The 16,703-nt window shown below is 43.0% G+C and overlaps 1 protein-coding gene across 4 annotated transcripts in view; it reads left to right on the plus strand.

Moving 5' to 3' along the window:
- Positions 1-16,703, plus strand: part of RNF150 (ring finger protein 150) — a 149,426-nt gene that overhangs the window by 88,524 nt on the left and 44,199 nt on the right. For 3 of the 4 annotated variants that reach the window (XR_012042599.1, XM_072862096.1, XM_072862095.1), the window contains exons 5-6: positions 1,377-1,473; positions 7,875-8,085. Coding sequence is in view for 3 of the 4 variants with exons in the window: in XM_072862096.1 (XP_072718197.1) it covers positions 1,377-1,473; positions 7,875-8,085 (308 nt within the window). In the remaining variant the exon portion in view is untranslated. Of the gene's footprint in view, positions 1-1,376; positions 1,474-7,874; positions 8,086-14,403; positions 14,536-16,703 lie in introns of those variants that run through there. The other variant, XM_072862097.1, reaches the window with a different exon arrangement.

The raw sequence follows: 16,703 nt of genomic DNA on the forward strand, positions 1-16,703 counted from the left end.
GGGAAACGCAGGCTGGGGACGGCTCAAATGTAAAAGTTCAATTAGACTGAAACGTGACTTTCAGACTCTGCCAAGTAAAATGGGGGACACCTGTTGCAAGCCCTAGAAAGGAAATTTAGAGCTGATCTATAGGGTGTTTCAAAACAAGCAAATTAGTCTTAGTTTGCACCTTTTGGTAGCAAGACTGTGTGTGTATATATCGAGCCTCATATTTCAGAATAAAATACCCGCTTGCAGTTTTGCTTAAGTTATTATTATTAAGTTGTATTAGGCAGTTGGACTAGGGTCCCTTCCAACTGAACTATTCTATTCAATTAATTGATTTTAAAAGATTTTTAGGAAGGCAAGTTAATTTTCAGTTTCCTACATGCCAGTGTAATTTCTGAGGCTATATGCATGGTAGGAAACTTTCCCCCTTTTCTTCAGAAGGAGTGTGGCTGAACAAACTTCACTGCCTTGGGCTGAGCCCCGACTCCTCGACTTGGCCTACTCACCAGCGTTTCTTAAATCCTGAGCCCCACATTCCTGCGTTCTATAACATTTGTTCTCTGTAACCACAGGGTAACAGAATATGCTCGCAAGAGGAAATACAATCTGTCAGTCAGGTACACGCACTAAATATCTCTATATTCCATCTCAGTTTGTGTCAGGTGAAGCTAGACAAGAAGCTTTCAGTTCCTCCACCCTGATAATGTCTAAGAAAAGTGGCCCCAGGTAGTTGGGTGGTTGGGTACAGGGCTCAGGTAGTTGTGTGGTGGTCACTTCAGACCGAGCACAGGATTAGCAGCAACCCCTTCAGGGCTGGAATTGTTTAGCAGCTCACTCTGATGGGCAGCTTCTAAAGAGCAGGAAAGTCAGGGAGAATGTTTTAAAAAGCATCATCCTGGTTTTCTGTTTAAATGAAAAGTAGCATTTTTTTTAAAATTCACTTCATTTCCTTATGCCTGCATCCTAAAAAATACCAGACCCCTGATGGCTTCACATTTAAATTATGTATAATCAGGTTTGTCTGTAGAACCATCAAGAATACTAATGTGATTTTTACCTTTACCAGCAAGCAGGTTTTGTTTACTGACAGCCTTTAACATTTAAAGAATATGGGTTTTGCTGATGCATTTTATGTATTTTTCCTAATTCTCTAATTATGTCTTCTTTTCCAAACTCAGTTGAGCAACACTGTGCACATGTGCTTGAGATGCTGCAGAAATAATTTTGGTCTTGTGTGCGTAGGATATAGTTTTGCAGCCCTTGCAGAGGTCACAAACCACACCATTTGAAATACTCTCACTTTACTGAATTCAGAAGAAGCGTCTGGTACTAAGTGGTAAATTGTGCTGTGGCAGATTTGAATTAAAATATCCTGGTTTTCATTGCAGGCATCTTTTCCACAAGTCCTGTGTAGACCCCTGGCTGCTAGACCATCGTACCTGCCCGATGTGTAAAATGAATATTCTAAAAGCTCTAGGGATCCCGGTAAGCACGTCGCAGAGCAGCCAGTCAGGGCAGAAGGGAAACACCAGCTACTTGGGTCTATCCCTAGCCCTTTGCCTGTCTGTTCCCATCCTACTCTTCTTGCCATGTTATTGATTTATTAAATGATTTATTAAGGGGAGTACAAGCTGAAATGTCTGACTCTACCTCTCTCCTGCACCCCACTTTTATTAGCAAGGAAGAGTGTGTGTGGGGGGGTTGGATGGGTGTTGGGATTTGTGTCTCTGTGATTGCCCGCTTTGTGGAGCAGAGGATTGTTTACTGGTGTTTGGTGGATTTATAGATTCATTCACATAGCTTTTGTTTGTGTTTTAAATCAGGACTGGATTTATTTTTCTAATCATACTCTCTGTTCAAATCTCAAAGCAGAAGGTCTGCAAATAAAATTTTCCCTGCTATACTAGTCGAGGACAACTAATTGTTCATTCTGGGGAGCCAAATCTTTTTTCTGTCAGATTTCTCTTAAAGTCTATCTGTAGCAAGCTCTGTACTCCTGATTCCAATTAGGGAGCATTTCTCCCAGTAACTAAGCATGTGGTGGACCACATGACATACAAGAAATTGTTAAGCTCTTTGTTATTTGGAACATTCACATGTGGTTAGAAGCTGCCAAAGCAACCGATCTTTTTAGGTTGCATGTTTACATTCAGATAGTGCATGTCCTGTCTGCCATACAGTTTCCTAACCGCAGCTATCGCAGAGATGAGGGGCTTCACCAGGAAGCAGTGAGTCACTTCCTCGCACTGTGCCAGGCTTGCCACGTGATAGTGAAGTTCAATACTGAAACACCACCAGCTGATCTGTTAGCAGGTGCTGTAAATACCCTCCCCAGTTACCGACGGTGACAGGCCAGCTCACGTATGAAAGAGCTATATAAAGTAAAATAGCTCACGTGAACGTATTAGGAGAGCTGATGCAGCCGTTCCCCAAGGGTTCCTTTTCATGGAGACGAGGAAGCCAAGCAGGTTGCTGCAGAAGAGGTTCCACAGCAAGTGATGAAGTATGTTCTTACTGAAGAGGGCAGATATGTTAATCAACCTAATAGAATCCAAGCTAAAAACATGCAATGGGAAAAATGAAGTAGAGCATTGTAGTTAGGGTAACATGTCATTACAGTTGGGCTACTTTTTCTGCTAAGCATGTGTATTATCTTTAGAATATTAAAAGATTATACAACTGTTAAATCAGTATTTGAAATGTCAGGAAAAGCCGGAATGAAGGCTGGCTCTGCCATTCAGCATCTCTGCACCTAGGCTTAAATACAGAAATTTTTCCCCAGGTTCCATGTCTCAGTTCGCAGGCCTGCCAGTGAGCAGTTACCCAGGATTTTGACACCTCTTCTCCGTACCCAGTATATTGTTTCGTGGCTTTCTTCTACACCATGCAGGATTTCTGCTCTCACACTGGTCCATTCATATTTTTGCACAAGCATTTCATTAACACACTTTTCATCCAGCTTCATAATCAGGGGATATAGACAGATCAGACTTCCACTTTTTGGAGGCCTGCGATGAGATGTAAAGGTCTTTCCAGAAAGTTGAGTACCGTTAGTATTTACATCCAGAATACGGCTCTCACTGACTTGACTGACAGCTGCTGAAGGCTCCGCGTGTCTGCAGGCTGTCTGAGGCTGGGTACATCGAGGGGAAGGGAAAGCATGCCCAGAGGCCATGTGTAAAGGTTGTGGTTTACATGACTGGTTTTTACTACATATGAACAGCTCTGTAGTGGCAGGTATAGAACCTAATTGCCAGGAATAATTAAAAGTGCCATTCAGTTTCCTCAGCCATCGTTTCTCTTCTCACAGCTCCCTGTCTCGTTCTCTCTGTACCGCGTAGCAGAAGGGGGATCCATCCTGCTCCCCTGACTGAGAGCTTTTCGCATGGGGCTTCTGTGGAAATAATTGTACTGGGCGTGTAATTAAAGATACTGCTGTAACCAACATAAACAACTGGGTCAAATTAAGAATTCCGAATCAGCCTTAGTGCTGGTCTGTCTTAACACTAAAAATCAAGTGCTTGGATGTTAATGTTCCGCTAGCAAAGTTTGTTTAGAGGATTTTATTATATGAATTTCAGTAAAAATTTCCCTAGATTGTTCTAAGACAACAAACTGAAAACAGCCCACTCCATCATTTGGAGGAAGCATAGTGGCTCCCGCCCGCATGGACCATCGGTTAGGTTCATGAAGGGAGAGCTGCATGCTAGAGCCTTACCCCTCGAGGTGACTTACAGTAGGAGCTGTCGTCCACGGGGACTGGGAGCAGATGGTAGCCTTCGTGTCAGGGCTTTCCTCTGGCTGACAGCAAAGGAAGTGTGAGTTTAAGAGCATGTGGTAGCTTGGGGGTTAAAAAATCCTATACTGCTGTAGTTGCTCCTCTTCCTCTGTTTTCTCTGCCTTCTCTTTCTGAAATATGCCTCAGCTCCTGCTTCTCCCTCTCCTACCTCATGCCCTTTCCTGCTGCTCCTCTGCATAACCCCTCCTGCCCAACCTTTATCCTTTTGAGCTCCCGCCCTGGTGTCGCTGCTCGTGCTCCCTGCTCAGCTCACAGGACCTGTTCTCTGCCCACGCAGAAACTGTGCCTCCTCACCCTTCTCGCTGCCTGGCGCCAGCTGAGGGCAGCCCGGGGTGGGCATCGGTCCCGTGGGGTGCTTTCTGGTGCCACCATGAGCTTGCAGGCACCATGCAAAGCCCTCTTCTCTTTGGAGAGTGTAGTTGTTGGTCCCAAATAAGCCACCAGTCTCTATCGGCACACATGAACTGATATTTTCAGAGGCTCGTAACTTAGCCAGATGTCAGTAGGCTGTTGTGGGAAAAGATATTTCCCTGGAAGAAGCTGTAAAGCTCTAGGGCTTCTCAGTGAGAGGTGGCAAACATTTCTGTAGAGTGAATAAAGCAAAATGCCATTCCCTAACCACATTCTTGAGTCTTGCTGAGCCATCTTAGCTGAAATTTCCACACACAGAAAAGCAGCCTTAGGCAGGCAGCAGTCTCTGACGGGAGACTTGAGCGCAAATTTGCCGAAGTCCTTTTGCAGGCTTTTACAATGGGAGGAATGAGGAAATCTTACCATAGGCAGGGCTAATATGTTTTTTTTCCTGCCCGCTGCATGTTTGTCTTATTGTCGTTATGAAAGAGCTGACTTGTGTGACTGTGGGTATATTGCGCTTCATTTAGCAGGAAGACTCAGGATTTTCCAGGAAATGATTGGTTAAAACCCAGATATCTAAATGCTTCAATTCAGTTCACATCTAAACTCTCCATTTACTTTGTAACAGAGACTTCAAATATTATCTGCCCTAAAACCAGATTCCCCAGGCTGCCATGAGGCACCAAAATGTGACTGCACTCATCTTCACGGTAGCTGAGCACCCTAGCGTCCCCGCTTTTCACCATGGCTCTCTGCAGCTCCAGAGGATTATTAACTATCTATCTATCAGCAAACTGCTGGTGTAACCTTTTCCGCTGTCTCTTTGCTGGTGAATCCAGCTCAGACTATACCTCTTTTGGCTGTAATATTTGAAGTGAATTATCAGTGAAAGTGTCTTTCACTTTCAAAGAGCTGCATTGCTATTGGGATGATCATATCACAGAAAATAGTTTCCTTCTGCTTCTCCCCCTTTTCTGCAAATATCTGCTGGATATGCAGACAGCTGCATTTTTGGCAGCAGACTGGATGACTTGAAGCTATTCACTAAGAGCCTTAGCCAAGCCCTCAGAAGTCAATACAATGCCTTCCCTTGACTTTAGTGGAATTGTGCCCTCAAAGCACTTACATGCAGGGAATGAGTGAAACCAATATAATTAAACTTAGCAAATGTATCTGGGTCACTCTGACAGCAGAAGCCATAATGTATTTTTTTCGATCAGTATTTCATATCATTAGTTTTATAGTATGCTGCTTAGTTTGGGGTATTTTTTCCAACTAAAATGATTCAGGAGTAAAGGGATTAATTATATCGAGCAATGCTATTTTTGCATCTTTAATGTTTGGTTTGGCTTTCAATTATAATCCCCCACTTTTAAAGGTTTAAAAGTTAGTGATAAAACCCCATTCTAGGAATAACTGGAATCAGAGCAAAGGACAGACAACTGATCCCCTGAAAAAAATTTGATATAGTTTTTCCTAGAGTAGAAAAGAAAAAAGAGGACTTTTTTTTCTTTAAGATACACTGCCATCAAAGCCAAATTTAAGTTAAAAGTGAAATTCTGAAAGCATTTGTTATAACAGCTAAGGGTGAGGGAAAGAGTGATAGATCTAAGGAGTCATTTTGGATCCAAGTCCTACAGATAAATGATTGGTATTTCACTTGGAAAAGTATAGGTTCATGGGTTTCATTAAAACCTGGTGTAGCTGAATGTGCCTTTATCCCTGTTCTGAGGAGCTGTCACTGCTTGTGGATTAGACTGGAACCAGACAACGACAATTCTCATTTTTATCCCAAACTTCAGTTTGTGGATACAAGTCACCTGAGGATTGTTTTAAATGCCTGCCTTTTTCATTAGGAACATTTGTGAAAAAATATTTGTGAGGTGGCAACAATCAGACAGGGAATGTATGGCAAAAGAGAAAACATGGTAAGTTCCTGGTTCTGCAAAAAATGTAAGCGTATGGTAACCTTCTATGCCTGAGTTCAAAGGGATTATGCTTGTGCTTAAAGCTAAGCCTCTGTTTAAGTCTTTGCTGTATCATATTTTGCTTAGTTTCTAGGTGCCTGCTGTTGGAGATAGGCGGGTAGTGAGATTTTCAAAAATGCCTTAGCAAGTGAGACAACTAAGCATAGCAAAAATCAGATCCACAGAGTGCATCTCCTCTGACTTGAGCCATCCAGACGTTGGATTTCCAGTCTAGGAGCTTAAGCCCCATCTCTGCTTAGTGCTGAGCAGTGGGAAGGCAGAGAGGGCAATCCATACCACTTACCTTAGAGTGTGATGAATCACACAGTGAAACTGTCTCAAACTGTTGAAGTTAGAGGAAACCTAAGTGACTGATCCAGATTAGCTGTCTGACTTCTGGACAATAAAGATAAATGGGAACAACTTAACTTTACATTTCCTAACTTAACAAGGTACCTGCGCAGTTGCAGCTCAACCTTGCTATGTCCCTTTGTCATTTCGGAAGCTTTACACCCTGACACGCAGCATCCTCATTTCTGAATTAGCCTTGTTTTTGTTACAATATGTTAAAACTTCAAAACCCAGTTCTTGAAATAGTTACGCAAACAATTTTTCTCTGTGCCTTGGGGAGAACTAGACCTGGTTCTATGGGCAAATGGCACAAGAATCTGTTTCCTCTTAGAGGAAAAAGAGCTTTGTTACTCATACGTGTGTCACCAATGTTTACGGGGCGCTCCATAGAAATCACTGCTGTATGAATGGGAGCATCAGGCTTATAACAGGCCCAGAGAAATCAAGGCTAGAAACTAGTCTGACTGGTTTAACTGTCCAGCTTGGACATAATGTCTCTGGACAAATTATTCTCTTTGCCACCCAGTGCCCACTTAAAGTCTCAGTGCCCTTTATGAACAGGCGTGCAATGCTAAGGGTGCTGTGCAGGGGGTGGGCACCACAGCCCTCTCTCATTGCTTCCCTACAAGGTCAGTGGAAAGGCAGACACCTGACTTGAAGAGCTTGGCTCATTCTGGAGGTGTTGGTGCGTTCACTATGTAACTGCAAGGGAGAAGTGTCCGAATTCCCCAGAAGTGGGTTTCATCCTTGGTCTCTCTGAATCACAAAGCAGGAAAGACTATGGATCAAATAATAGTCTTCAAATTCCCGTTATTGCTTGTTTCTTTTCTCATAATTTTATTTTGTAGGAAGTACAGCATTAGTAAAGGAAAAGATCTTTTGATGTTAAAAAACTTGTCTTATAAACAGCTTTAGCTTCTATTTTTGCACCCCACACATAGATGCGCCCACAGGCAGTTCCCTTGAATTCCTATTCCTGAAAGCTCTGATATCAGCTCTATAAAATGTATATTTAGGGAAAAGATAATCATTCCCCTTCAGCTACTGTCTCTGTTTACATTTGTAATCTGACTCAGCAGTCTGGCTCTGTTGAGCAGATCATATCAATAAGTGAGTTACTTTTTCAATGTACATTCTCCCAAAACCTTTAAAAAGTATAAATGAGAGTATTTAGAGATTGTAGGTGACACAGTTTAATACTGAATATTTGCAATGCATACGTTGGGTCTCTCTTCCAATAAATTGTATTAAGAGGTTTTAAGTACATGAAAACAAACAAACTGTGCATGTTTATTCATCGTAAGTTGCCATTTTCAGTACTGAAAGAAAGTGAAAAACCCTAAAGAAGTGGGAACAGGTAAATTAAATCTTTTTATCAGGTAAAAGCTCAAATTTCTTCTTTTTCTTCCCGTTAGCCAAATGCAGATTGCATGGATGATATACCTCCAGACTTGGAAGCATCCATAGGAGGACCGCCAACCAACCAGATAACGGGAGCCAGCGATGTAACAGTGAACGAGAGCTCTGTAGCCCTGGATCCCCCGGTGCGGACTGTGGGAGTACTACAAGTCATCCAAGACGTAGACTCCTTTCCCCAGGTTGGGGAGGGTAACTTCACGACAAGCAGTAAGTTCCTCTTTCTGGCAGAATTTGCACTGAAAGAAATGTTTAGAAACCCAAATCACAAACCCATCTCCAGTGTGGGAAAAAGCCCTTTAAGGGCTTTTTCACTGGAGCAATGGCCTTACTTTAAGCCTAGCAGAAATCTACAGGGTAAGTAAATTTAAATATCATGTCGTTCTGCTGTGCCGCAAACACTTCCAGCCTGTGTGCGAATCAGTGTGTTGAATAGCAAACTCTAGTTGGAGTCCCCTGCATGGACAGAAGAAGCTGTTTCAGTCAACACAAAACAATATAAACTTATGGTCATCTTCAGATATTGTTTATAGTGAGTGATCCCCATTCACCATGATGACCCGCCGTGTATCACCTGGCTTCTTTGTGAAGCAGATGGGTGCAGGTCCTTTGGCCTGCCTTTCCTCACTGGGCTGCACGGTACCTTGTGGAAGTTATTCTTACCTGGATATCATAAAATAAATAGTGAACGCAGCAATCACTTTTACTGCCTTTGGTCAAGAAAAAGAGAATATTGCATTCTGGTTTTGCCTTTTCCTTTATGTTCTTACATCAACTGAAGCTCATCTGGTTATTTATTCATATTTCAGCTTCTCATTTCAGAAGTGTTGATGGTCAGAGTTCCTGTACTTGAAAACCTGAGCGTAGTGAAATGACCCTGCCAATTTGTACAAAAAAAAGAGAATTTTGGATGTTTTCAGTGTGGTTAGTTTTCACTTGTTTAAGGGGCACCATTTGAGCCAGTAACTCTCAAAATGTCTGCATGTCTCTCTGTTCCTAAAAATGATGTTCTTTGTTGAAAATCTACTTCTGTCAGTTTAAAAAGAATGTTGTCAGCTGTTTTGAGTGAGGATTGTACTAGTCTAAAATTCTCAATTTTAGTAAAATAGCAGATCAGTAGAAAATACATATCTGTTTGATACCGGTTGGTGTATTAGTATTGACAAGACTATTGTAGAAAATCATCAGATATACTTGAAGGGAGGTAGAAGAATGTGGTAAAATATAGGTTTGTGTATGGAGTCAGCATAGGTCCTGGAAAAAATTACACATTTTCAACCATTTCTAGGTACAACTATGTGCCTGGGCATGACAAAGAAGGCAAGTAATAATATCATGATAAAAGGTAGGAGAAAGATGAGGGGACTAGGTTGAAATGATTTTACATGAGTCTCCTTACTCTGTGGAGAGACTTGATAGTCACATTTTCCCTCATATCGCAGCCAGTGTCATGGCAGTGAAAATAACTTCTGGAAATGCTGGACTTAGGACTTTAGCCACAAGTGACCCAGAAGTGGATTTTTAAGTTCTTTCTTTGTGGATTAGTCCTCTCTCTTTGTGGTACTGGTTTCAGGTTTGGTCCTTCTGTGGTCTGAGTCCTGGATCCAGCAAGGGGTGAGCAGCAAGGTTATGGGCCCAGCTGTCACCCATGGCCAGCCGGTGAGCTAGTGGCATACAACTTTCTCAAGCCTCCTTGAGTGCTGGCAAGAGCTGTTCAAAATGAGATGTTATTTTGTTCCTTCCAGTAATTGTTTTTAAATGCATTTGAGGCAGGCTGATTTAAACCATGAAGGAAAGATTTAACTTCATGGTACCACAATGTAACTAAAGACTGGGTTAGACGCTGGTCTCAGCTGTAGCCTCCTAACACACTCCTGAAGCGAGTAGCTCCTCTGGCAGATAATTATCCTTGTCCTGCTGTTCTTTACAAGGTCTGCTATTGCAGTTGGGAAGGAGAGCCGTGGTGTGCCCTTTACACCCACAGCTGCATGGCACATGCTGAGAAGAGCCAGCAGCCTGGTGCAAAGCCCAGCACTAGGGGTAGTCCATGCTTTTCACCCCAGGATCTTGGCACACTGAGAAGCAGTTCTTCTGGTTTGTCATCAGGGGTAACAATGGTGTTGAGGCAGCCAGGGAGCACAAGAGCTCAGTAATTCTCCAGCCACTCTCTTCCCCTCCAGTTTTGTTTCCAGAGTCTGCAGAAGGATCAGTGTCGGTCCAAACACATTTGTTCTTCATTTTCCAAGTTGCCAGCTAAGTAACTGGGTGAAAAACTTGCTCTGAGCCAGCAGAGTACTGCAGGGTCTGCAGAGATGCTTTATTTTGCCTTGGTGCCCTCTGGTTTTCCCCTTACCTTTAATAACATTGGGCAATAGACACCAACACTGGGCAATCCTGAGGGCTGACAGCAGAGCCCATGGACAAGGAACTTGCACCAAGACCACCGGTCTGTCCGGGCACACGGGTAGTGAGGCAGCAAACCGTGGAGCTTCAGGAGGCCTCCATCACCTGAAGCGGCTGGCCATGTGGTCTGGGGAAGGACTATGAGAAGGGTTTTTCCCTGGTTATTTGAGAGAGAGAGGGAGAAGAGGGCAGGGACGGGAAACTGGCAGATGATCCGAGCTCTGGGAAGGTTGCGAGCCTCACGCCATCACAGGGGTGGCTGGGCACCCACTGCTAAAAACAGACCTTTCCAGTTGGTTTGTGAGGAAAGAGGAGTCCTCATAAAAACTCAAAGGACCTTGGGAGCTCCCAAACCCTGGTGTGTGCCTGCCTACGCTGTGCCTGTCACACAGAGTCACTCAGGGAACTCTGGTTTAATGCTTGGTTAGCTGTTGTCACTCACCCATCATTGATAAGTAGACATGAATCTTCATCTGGATTTCTCATCTCAAAGTGGAATACAATACTTGAATATTAGTCAGTGGTAGGTGTGCAAGTTTACATGCTGTCATCACCACATCCAAAGTGGTGCAATTTGCAGTAGTTCCCAGAAACAGAGCCGTTTGGTCCCTTTTTGCAGCAGAGCTGCAGCAAAGAGGTCTTTGCTTGGGAGTTAGGGGCTGAGTTCCAGCAGTGATGGGAATTTGTCCCTCCAGCTGCCTTATGTGGATTTGGGGTGTTCAGGCACTCTGAAAGGTAGAACTTAGCATCTTAGGCAGCCTGAACTCTTAAGCCAGTGAAAGGGGAACATCCAGGACCACTGTATAGTTGTGGTATGAAACCAAATGCTAACTAAATCAGAGGGCAACTGTAGGCTAAATAACTGGGTCATAGCTGTCGTATAGATGGGGCTTTATAGGCATTGTGTCTGTTTATTGTATTCAGGCATTGTATGTCTCATTTCCAGAATCCTCATAGTTACACAACTGCAGAGCTTGCTGAGCGTGCCCTTTGTGTGAACTAGCCTGCCTGGGAATTTGTAAGCGATGACGCTGATTGCTCCTAGGAATCTTTGCTGAAGTTGCTAGGTTCTGGCCTCTTTATATAGCATTAGTGACGGGAACATACCAAGGCTGAATCTGTGCTAGAAGTTTTTTCTTCCTCTTGTTACTGAATCTACAGACTGCCTCCAGTGCAGACTTGACGTGGCACCCTGTACCCAGCAGCACAAGCCCTTGCATCCCTCCTTATTCCTGGCAAAGTTCAGTGATCCAGGAGGTAAAGGACTTGCCGCCTTCTTTCCACCCACTTCTGCAATACTTTTTGCTTAATTGTTGTTGCATCCTTTTTGTTTGTTGATTAATCATTCTGGTATTGTTGTCTTGTTTTGGGTTTAATTTCCCTTTCTGTGTTTCCAGTGAGTATTCAGAGCCAGAAGAGCTCCCACAGTGTGTCTGGAGGGAGGATATTTCCAGAGTACTGTTCACATCGGGTGAAATTCTGTCTCCATTGAAATCTGGTGGCAAAGCTCCCACCTACTTCAGTGGGGCCAGATTTTCATTTCTGGAACTCGGCCAGTGCTTTTCTTTTTATTTCTGTGTATGTGCTCAGCAGACATTTCCCCTTCTCTCCCTCCCTTTTTCTCCCCATGCTCCTGAATAGATAATGTCTTCCATGGGACCCTTGGCGACGTAGTGTACTATGGACATCTGGATGGGACTTCATTTGGGGCCCCGTCCCTAGGGTTCTTTGCTAAACCAAGCATCTCCTGTGTAGTAGCACTGAGCACTTAAAAACGGACCAGCAGTTTCTCTCAGCTGGCTTCTACCAAGTTCCAAGCCTTCATCAAGTCCCTTGGGCGTCTCTACAGCCCAAAGTCTGTTCAGTATTTAGTCTTAGTGACTGTTTGCTCTCTGTGGTGGGATTTTGTGCAGGATCCTGGGATAGTATCTTGTAATGTGGTATTTCTGTAATCACTTGCTGAAAATGGATGGATGGAAAAATTGAAAAACTGCAGTTGGAAAAAAAAAGGGGGGGGGAAGGGTGAAAAAATGGTGTGAGTTCATCTCAGCTGAGTTTCCTGCTTTGACCCTATTACTTTTCAGCTCTCCAGAGGGTATGAAAGAAGATAAGCTAAGGATCTTTTTCCACAATAATGCATCATAGCAATCTGTGTTGCCTAATTTTTAGTAGTGAGTTATGCAAAATGCTAACATCTTTGGAAATTTCAGCACAGGCAAAATTTCCTGCTCTGCAGATGATGTGAGTGTGAGCTGGACTTGGCTAAGATCTGAACTTGAAGAAGCTGTGACCTACACCAGCTTTGGAGGAGTGGAAAGTGGATTTGGGATTTGAGGAGGACTTGCAATATTCTTTCTGTCAGGCTCAGCTGGCATTGAATGATATGGTTAAAAAAGGTAGTTCGCTGGGAAAGTACCATCTAGATATTTTAAAGGTTGTATGGTGACACTTGCAGGAGAAAAAGTAGTTACTGATTTTTTTCATCTTTTATAGCATTCATGGTCATTCATCTCCCTCAACCCATGTGGCACTTGCTAATTTCTGCAGTAGATAATGTGCACTGCCTGAGTCTTTGCTCTCTGTTGATAAATACCTCTAGGTTTTCAGTTTAGACAAGCTTTTATATTCTCTTCAGCAGGATGTCTCATCACACTACATAAGGCTTCAGAAATCCCACCAGCACTGTCTCTGTAGTTGGAGGAAGATCCATAAATAATTCTACTGCAAACATGGGCAGGAGCTTTAGTATGAAAAACCACAAACTCTCCCCCAAGGTGTCCTATCACTTGCAAAGTCCACTGAGTTTGGTGGGCTGTACAGCAGTGGGGGCAGTCTAGAGAATACCAGCAGTTCCTTTTCTGCTTCTCATTTTGTTCTTTCCATGAAATCCTGCTAACGTATAGCATCGTGACTGTTAGGACACTTTCAAGTCTCTTTGATAGCTCTTCATTAAATCCATTAATCTAACTTCTCAAGTAATTATTTTGATCTGTCTATGTCTAAAATGTCTTTGTGAAGAATAATCAGCCTTTGGAAGTGGATGAAAGTGCATGATAAGAATCTGATCTGCTGTTGTCTTGCCACCACTTGACTGTTCCTCCTTGCTATTAATAGGGGGTTTTTAAGCAGAATGTAAAGGGCGGGGGGGAAGGTGGAAAAACTCCCGAGACAGTAGTTAATACGGAAAGTTATTAACACTTGCATTAGCACCTAACACTGTCCTGGAGACAGAGTACTGATGGGACCTAGTTAAAGATTGAGCAGATTGGGTCCCATGTGCCCGGAGTATGACATAAGTCCTGGTGGCTCTATTAAAAGCCTGTGTGGATGTTGCACTAAGTAGTTATCATGGACTGAAAATTCCAGTGAGCTGAGGTCCTAGATTTGTTTTGAGACTCAAACCAGTGCCAGCATAGCATTGGTGGTTTAAAAGGCCAGCAGTGGTTTGAAAGAGTCACCAAGTGAAACTTAACTGGCACTAAAAATGTGCTCTGGATTGTTACATACAGTTACAAGACTACTGCCAGGCTCTGTGAATGGACAGTGAAGCTTTCCTGTTATAAAACTGCTCTCCTTTCCATACGTTAAGATGTGAAATACAGACAAAGTGTTTCTGTACCATAATTGCGAAAAGGGATGTACAAAAATGCTGTGAAACAATGCACAAATTTGAAGTAATTTTTTTTTTTTTTTTGCTTTCTGTTTCACATCTGCTATGTACATTGGCTTTGTGTACAGAGCAAGGATGAAACCATCGGTTCCTGAATCTCCCTTCTTCCCTGCAGACACACTGAGCTGTGTCTATGGCCCAGCTGGGGGATGCGATAGGTACACACGGTAGCCTGGCCTAACCTAGGGTGCCAAAAAGGCTGCAGATCTTAAGAAAATTGCTTAATAATTGACTCTAGGGAGAGATTTAGAAGAAAATATTCTCCTTCAGTAGTGGAAGCTCCATTTATAAGTCTGTCTCTACATAGAAGTGCTCTGGCAGTTACCAGCTTGCCTCTCTCTGTCCCAGGTTACTTGTTCCTCCCTCTGTGTAGCCCTTCTGTTGTGCAGCTACCTTGTGAGCCCAATCCAGAAGCTAACCAATTTTGTCCTGTTTTTTTTTTCTGTTTGGATCAGTTCCCTTATCCAGAAGTAGTTGTGCCAGTACAACAGGAGGAAAGAAATGTGGAGTGCAAGAGAAGAGGGACATATAAGCCAGCTTTCACAACACTATTGCCAAAAGCAAGCACGCTATCTCAAGCACAACTAGACCCTACACAGCTGTCTGTTTTGCCCAGAAACCAGGATAAACAAATAGGCAAAGTAAGCATGAAGTTTCAAATCTCATTTGAATGCTCATATCTGAGTATACAGGCATTTTATTAGTGGTCAGTGACTACGAGAGACATAAGGGGTTTATTATCTATGACGATGAAACTCAGTAAGGAAAAGTGCCATTGTGAAAACCGTGATGGCGCACAAGCATGTCTTTAGATGTATCATTCCCAATTGCTCTGAATGTGCATTGCATGCGTGCAGGGGAAAAGGGGATCTGAGGGCTGGGATCAATGATAACATAGCTTATGTCTTTATACTTCACTGTCTTAAGCACACAGCTAGATAAAACATTGAACAAGAAAGCTCTTAAAGCAAAATGGGCAAACAATGTAGAGTAAAATACAAATCTGAACTGCAGAGAGACCAGATGACTTAATACTAGCTGATCTCTTTGATTTATACTTGAGAATTAAAGCCTTGCCTTGCAAGAGATGTTCAGCATCTTGCATACAATCTGCTTGATTATTTAGGACTCATTCTCGCATCTTTAATGTCTGTGGAGTTTTTATTCTAATCAGCTTTTACACAAAAGCCTCCACTGAAATCATCAAGAAGTGCTGTTTAAAATACAATGTGCTCTGTGATTCTGAATCTTTTTCTGACTAATTCAGGAACAAAGACAAATGGGAGATACAAGGATCCAGCTTCGATCAGCACCTGAAAGTAAGAATTAAGAAGTAAGACTGAGCAGCAGCTCTCTAGCCAGGCAGGCAGGATTTCAGGGTCAGCGCTGCTGGTTGCTGCCATTATTTCAGACAGATAAGCAATGCAAAAGTAACACTTGCCTGTACTGCGCAGGCCCCAGAGACCCCTACCAGGTCAGGCTCTGCTGTACCAGTCATTATATACACAGATAGTAACAGATGGACCCACTTCTGAAAAATTCACGGGTAGGAGCAGATTATAGCAAGCAAGCAAACAAATCTAACACATTTAGTGGGAAAAGAAAGACAGTGAAAAGGCAGCTGTGCCTATGGGAGAGTAAAAACACGAGGCTGAGGTAGGGGAGGTACTCATAGGAAGTAGTGCCATTTCTGCAGCAGTCACCCTTGATTCTGCTTGCATGGACTTTGTTCTGGTTGCATTGCTTCGTAATGGAGTGTACGTTTGCCTTGGTGCTCCCATGGTGTTGTGACCACTTTGAAGGTAACTCAAATGAAAGAAGTACACCAGGCAAAAGCTCTCCTGATGTACTGTTTCCAGGCAATGGTATATACGTTTTCTTCCTTATTCATCTAGGCTTTGAGTCCGTAAACGTACAAGAGAATCATTTGCACATGGAAGCCATCTGGTTTCTCACAAGCATTTAAAGGATCACACGCATGCTTACACCTGTACTTCTCGGTGAAAGAAGTACAGGTGTAAGCATGCGTGTGATCCTTTACACCTGTACTTACACAAAGTACACCTGTACTTCGACAGTTCGACTAGATGATCCTAGAGGTCTTTTCCAACCTTAACGATTCTATGGTTCTCATGTTGTAACCAGCAGTTTTGATTTCTCAAAAAGCATGAGAGAGTTGCATTTAGAAGCAGATTAAGTGAAGGAGGTTTGTGCCTGTGTGAGGGTTTTTGTTTGATAGATAAATAGTCTTTCAGGAGATGTTTGGCCTGCAAGAAGCATCCAAAACTGCGCTGCTTTAAGTTTTCTCCAGATCCTTCTAGGGGCAACAGCTCAGATTTCCACAAACAGTGTCTAGTACTTATGATTTCAGCCTGGACAAAAAAAAATTGGTCGTAGTATTTGCTCATAAAATACCAGTCGTGTCCCAGTGTGTTTGTGAAACAACACTTTCTGTTGTTACTTACCTCCAGCTCCAGCAGAAATTAGGGTGCTTCAGGGATCCTTTAGGGTTACCGCCATAACCAGGTCACTTCATCTAGAAGTGAGAGTTCTCGCAAAATCTTTAGTAATTGGACTTACCTCTTTCTTGTGCTGGATGTGGGAAGTTTTAAGTGAAGATAGTGCCTGAAACTGATGCTTTGAAACTGATAGGCCAGATGGAGAAACTGGCTTATGAGTGTTTATAGAAAACGTGAATGATCAGAAGAAAAGTAGGTAACAGGTCAAGCCCTTCATCCAAGGGGAAATATCCAAC

The sequence above is a fragment of the Ciconia boyciana genome, chromosome 5, assembly GCF_034638445.1.
Source record: "Ciconia boyciana chromosome 5, ASM3463844v1, whole genome shotgun sequence".
Taxonomy (NCBI): Eukaryota; Metazoa; Chordata; class Aves; order Ciconiiformes; family Ciconiidae; genus Ciconia; species Ciconia boyciana.